General features: G+C 46.5%; 1 protein-coding gene across 1 annotated transcript in view; it reads left to right on the forward strand.

The window, feature by feature from the left end:
• Positions 1 to 4,619: 4,619 nt before the first annotated feature.
• Positions 4,620 to 6,024, forward strand: part of LOC110337102 (beta-defensin 2) — a 3,715-nt gene continuing 2,310 nt past the window's right edge. Inside the window, exon 1 of the mRNA XM_021219856.2 lies at positions 4,620 to 4,715. Within this exon, the coding sequence (XP_021075515.1) occupies positions 4,655 to 4,715 (61 nt within the window). The 5' untranslated portion in view covers positions 4,620 to 4,654. The remainder of the gene's footprint in view (positions 4,716 to 6,024) is intronic.

Consider the following 6,024-nt stretch of genomic DNA (forward strand, 5'->3'; position numbering starts at 1 on the left):
CAACAGGAGGAAATTATGCCTGGCTCCAGAAGCCTATTCATCTACCCAGGACTGCAGAGACCATAGACCCTAGAGGAGAAGGTAGTGACACCAGTTTCTTAAACCAGTCTAATTTTCAGCTATGTATGCTACATCCTAACTGACTCCCTGTGTTGAAGAGAGTCAGTGTACATGTCAGCTGATGCACGGCTGTTTCATGAGACCACGTGGACAAGGACAGCTACAAGGCAGGCACCCAAAGGCTCACAGTGTTAGGGTTACAGTTTATTAAGAAAGTTTAAGCTGGGCAGGACTGGGAATAAGATCTTCCCTGTAAGTGGAAGTCTATGGTGAATCTGGGACTCCTTTTATTCTGAGTTTGTGTAAAGTGTCCAAAGTATGAAAAATTATAGTGATGTTAAATTCATAATAATGTGAAGGCTTGGGAAGGATAAGGACTTCCTCTGGGCTTGGTCCTCAGGTGATTATAGGTGATGTGATTAATGAGCAGAATTGCCTAAAGTGCCATGACTGGGTAAGAGTCCTGGGAAAGGTCAAAGCACTCCAAAGACAGGGCATGCACACTGAGGGCACAAGTCACAAGGCAGACATCACAGGCAATTTGCACAGTTCTTTTCCAGTAATATTTTGGCCGGGTACATTGCTCTAACAAACACTGACAAATGACAAACACAAAGTAGCAAGGTATTGTCTTTTCCCACCATAACACTAGAAGACCATGGTAATACAAGGCCTTCTAGAGACAGGGCTCACCCACTAACATCTTTACCTACATTCTTCTCCCATTTTCTTCACCACACAAGAGTTTGCCATTCCTTACTTTTTGGAATGTGTGGCATTGTTTTTTATCCTGCTCCAATTATTACCCCAAACATCTCCTTTGGTTTTAATCCTTCATCCCATAACCTCATAGCAGCTCTGGTTCAGAACACATGATGCTTGAGAGCACTTTCTTTCCAGCTGCTCCTTCAGCTGAAATGGCCAGTCACTAAGGATGTGGGACATGGTGTGTAAGATGTCTATGTTGTAAATGATGTAAATACGTCCATCTCAGTTGGACAATGTAGCCAACTGCTGCGGTTTCTTAGATTATTGGGAGTAGTTCTACCCACGACTCAGCTCTACCACTCCTGGGCATATACACAAAAGATGTTTCAGTGTACAACAAGGACACTTTCTCTGCCACGTTCATAGCACCTTTACTCATAATAGGCAGAAACAAAACAACCGAGATGTCCTTCAACAAAAGAATGGATAAAGAAACATGGTTAATCTACACAATGGAATACTACTCAGCTATCAAAAATAAGCATCATGAAACTTGCGGCAAATGGATAGAACTAGAAAAGATCACCCTGAGTGAGGTAACCCAGACCCAAAGACATGTATGACAAGCTCTCACTTATAAGTGAATATTACACATAAAGTACAGGATAACCATGTTAAACTGAGCAGATCCAAAGAAGCCAAATGACAAAGAAGACCCAAGGAAGGAAGGTTGAATCTTTCTCAGGAAGAAAAATACAAAAGACAATAGAAGTTGATAGAGGGAGGCAACTGGGTGGGAAAGGGAGTGAGGAGGGGGCTAGGTAAGACGATCATGCGTGGGGAATGGGGAGAGGGCTGAGAGTGAGAAGCAGTAGGACAAATATATGGGAGTATCCAGAGATCTGGGACAGTGAAGGTGACTGGGAGGCTATCAGGGTGATGCTAGTTAAGACTCGTAGCTTCTGGGGATATGGAATCTGAAGTGGCTATCTCCCACAGCCAAGTAGGTCTTCCAGTAGAGAAAGGGGGAACATCAACCCATCCACAAAACCTTCAATTCAAATTTTCTCCTACCTACACTATGCACAGGAATAAAGGGGGGAACAGAGATTGGGCAAATGATCAACCAATGACTGGTCCAATTTGAGACCCATCCAATGTGAGAGAGCCAACTCCTGACATTATTCATGATACTCGGTTATGCTTGCCCACAGGAGCCTAGCATAACTGTGTCTTAGGAGACTTTTCCCAGCAGCTGATAGAAACAGATGCAGAGACCCACAGCCAAATATTAGATGAAGTTCAGAAGTCTTGTAGAAGAGTGGTGGCGAGCGTTGATGGAGTCGAGGGGTCAAGGATACACAAGAAAACCTACAGAGTCATCTTCCTTGGGCATATGGGAGCTCACAGAGACGGAACCATCAACCAAACAGCATGCAGTGACTGGACCTAGGTCCCTAAACATTTGTGTTAGATGTGCAGCTTTGTGGGTCCTCTAACAAGTAGAGTAGGGACTGTCTCTGAGGGTCCTCTAACAAGTAGAGTGGGGACTGTCTCTGACTCTGTCACCTGCCTTTGGATCCCTTTCCCCTGCCTGGGCTGCCTTGTCTGCCTCAGTGAGAGAGGATGTGCTTAGTCCTGCTGTGAGTGGATATCCCAAGGCAGGGTGGTAGCCAAGGGGGATTTCCCTTTCTCTGAGGACAAGGGGAGGGGGCTTAGGGAGGAGGGATTTGTAAGTGTCTGGCTGAGAGTAGAGGGGAGAGGGAGCTGTGATCAGGATGTAAAGTGAATTAATTAATTGATTAATTAATTTAAAAGAGGGGGAACAACTGCTACTGAGGAAGAACTCTAAACCCTGGATCAGCTTAGCTTCTGTCCAGACAGTGATTACAGCTGAGCAACCCCATAGGAAAGCTGGGCTGTCAGGCTTCTTCCTCTTATAGGCTTTCTGACTCATTTTGGCCTGAATGACACTAGCATATACTACATTGTCAGAGAACATCCAGACTCTCTAAGCAGAAAGTTACAGCAACACAGGCAAGAGGCAATAAATTAGAGCTGCCAGAATGAAAGCCAAATCTCTGTAGAGCTTACCATGAGCGCCTACCAACAGCACTGAAGTGCCTCAGGACACACAGCAGGAGGGAGAGTTAATGAGCTTCACCCTCAGCTGCAGGCAACCCTCAGGATTCCTGAGACTTTCAGTCCTGCTGGGGTTACTGACCCTCTCTGGAGTCTGAGTGCTCCTTCTACCAGCCATGAGGACTCTCTGCTCTCTGCTGCTGATATGCTGCCTCCTTTTGGCATATACNCAGATCCAAAGAAGCCAAATGACAAAGAAGACCCAAGGAAGGAAGGTTGAATCTTTCTCAGGAAGAAAAATACAAAAGACAATAGAAGTTGATAGAGGGAGGCAACTGGGTGGGAAAGGGAGTGAGGAGGGGGCTAGGTAAGACGATCATGCGTGGGGAATGGGGAGAGGGCTGAGAGTGAGAAGCAGTAGGACAAATATATGGGAGTATCCAGAGATCTGGGACAGTGAAGGTGACTGGGAGGCTATCAGGGTGATGCTAGTTAAGACTCGTAGCTTCTGGGGATATGGAATCTGAAGTGGCTATCTCCCACAGCCAAGTAGGTCTTCCAGTAGAGAAAGGGGGAACATCAACCCATCCACAAAACCTTCAATTCAAATTTTCTCCTACCTACACTATGCACAGGAATAAAGGGGGGAACAGAGATTGGGCAAATGATCAACCAATGACTGGTCCAATTTGAGACCCATCCAATGTGAGAGAGCCAACTCCTGACATTATTCATGATACTCGGTTATGCTTGCCCACAGGAGCCTAGCATAACTGTGTCTTAGGAGACTTTTCCCAGCAGCTGATAGAAACAGATGCAGAGACCCACAGCCAAATATTAGATGAAGTTCAGAAGTCTTGTAGAAGAGTGGTGGCGAGCGTTGATGGAGTCGAGGGGTCAAGGATACACAAGAAAACCTACAGAGTCATCTTCCTTGGGCATATGGGAGCTCACAGAGACGGAACCATCAACCAAACAGCATGCAGTGACTGGACCTAGGTCCCTAAACATTTGTGTTAGATGTGCAGCTTTGTGGGTCCTCTAACAAGTAGAGTAGGGACTGTCTCTGAGGGTCCTCTAACAAGTAGAGTGGGGACTGTCTCTGACTCTGTCACCTGCCTTTGGATCCCTTTCCCCTGCCTGGGCTGCCTTGTCTGCCTCAGTGAGAGAGGATGTGCTTAGTCCTGCTGTGAGTGGATATCCCAAGGCAGGGTGGTAGCCAAGGGGGATTTCCCTTTCTCTGAGGACAAGGGGAGGGGGCTTAGGGAGGAGGGATTTGTAAGTGTCTGGCTGAGAGTAGAGGGGAGAGGGAGCTGTGATCAGGATGTAAAGTGAATTAATTAATTGATTAATTAATTTAAAAGAGGGGGAACAACTGCTACTGAGGAAGAACTCTAAACCCTGGATCAGCTTAGCTTCTGTCCAGACAGTGATTACAGCTGAGCAACCCCATAGGAAAGCTGGGCTGTCAGGCTTCTTCCTCTTATAGGCTTTCTGACTCATTTTGGCCTGAATGACACTAGCATATACTACATTGTCAGAGAACATCCAGACTCTCTAAGCAGAAAGTTACAGCAACACAGGCAAGAGGCAATAAATTAGAGCTGCCAGAATGAAAGCCAAATCTCTGTAGAGCTTACCATGAGCGCCTACCAACAGCACTGAAGTGCCTCAGGACACACAGCAGGAGGGAGAGTTAATGAGCTTCACCCTCAGCTGCAGGCAACCCTCAGGATTCCTGAGACTTTCAGTCCTGCTGGGGTTACTGACCCTCTCTGGAGTCTGAGTGCTCCTTCTACCAGCCATGAGGACTCTCTGCTCTCTGCTGCTGATATGCTGCCTCCTTTTGGCATATACCACCCCAGGTAAGCCTGAGGACCTTCAGCACCNGCTCAGGACTGGGGACATGGAGGCAGAAAACTGGAGCAGGGAGAAGCTGTGATCCTGGCAGGGATTTGACCTATTCAGGAGCAGACCCAAGTCCTATGCCTGACATGGAGGAAAGTCTTGTAGCAAAGGGATTCTTCATCTTTAGTGAAGCTCCTCACACACAGAGGCCAGCTTCTGGTCCACAGACAGGCATTTCCATACTCTCCCAAGTCACTGAGAGGTCTTCCCNAGGTGCCCTGACTCAGGGCATNTGCCACCACTCNTCCTCCAACAGGGACTGGGACTTTCCCAAAACATGTCAAACAGTCAGGGTAGTATTCTATTCCCTGAGGGAATGACTCCATTGTTCAATGGGTACTTCTTGTCCAGCTGTAGAAGATCCCACATGCTCTGAGCCAACACAATCTATCTCTGACTCAGGAGCAAGAGGGTTCCAGTAAAAAGAAATGAAAGATATATTTTCCCAATCTGTCACTTCTGTTGATCCAGATCAAGTCACAAATTTCTGGTTCTTGCTTCCTTCAGCTGAACAGTGAAGTTATTACAGAAATCAAAGCTGTAAAATTCTATAGATAACATGAGTTATTAGCATTCTTCCCCCACCCTGTATGTGTGTGAGTGTGTGTGTCTATGATCCTCTCTCTAGGTGGGTCCGTGAGCACTGATCATGCTCTGTGTATGTGAGGGTACACCAAAGATACTCTCTGGGTATGTCTATGAGCACTGATGATGATGATGATGATGATGATGATGATGATGATGATGTGTGTGTGTGTGTGTGTGGGTGGGTGGGTGGGTGGGTGTGTGTGTGGGTGGGTGTACACCAATGATACTCTCACTGAGTTTTCTGAGAAAACTGATGATGATCTGTGTGTGTGTTTGTGTGTCTGTGAGAACTGATACAGCCAGAGGAAGCTTCACTGGTGCTCACAGACACACCTAGAGATAACATCATCAGGGCCTTTAGTGGCCCACAGTGTAGAAAAGATGTCAATGCAAGTGATCTGTCTACTGCTCAGCAGGACTTTAAACAAAGCCAGTGTCTGATCACAGCAGACACCCACAGCCATGGGATGCTGCAGTTGGGAGGACAGAGTCATTCAGCCTCACAGGTATTCTCCTTGGATTGGGAAAATGAAAAGCAGTGAGAGGATATTCTGAGACTCTTTCCATGGTGAACTGCAAACTGACTTGTCAACTTTGACAACTAAGCAAATGATAACACAGACCACCATATCCCTTCACATTCCAGTGTGTATGATTCTCTCTGTGTTTATGTGTGTG

Source organism: Mus pahari, chromosome 19 (genome assembly GCF_900095145.1).
Source record: "Mus pahari chromosome 19, PAHARI_EIJ_v1.1, whole genome shotgun sequence".
Taxonomy (NCBI): domain Eukaryota; kingdom Metazoa; phylum Chordata; class Mammalia; order Rodentia; family Muridae; genus Mus; species Mus pahari.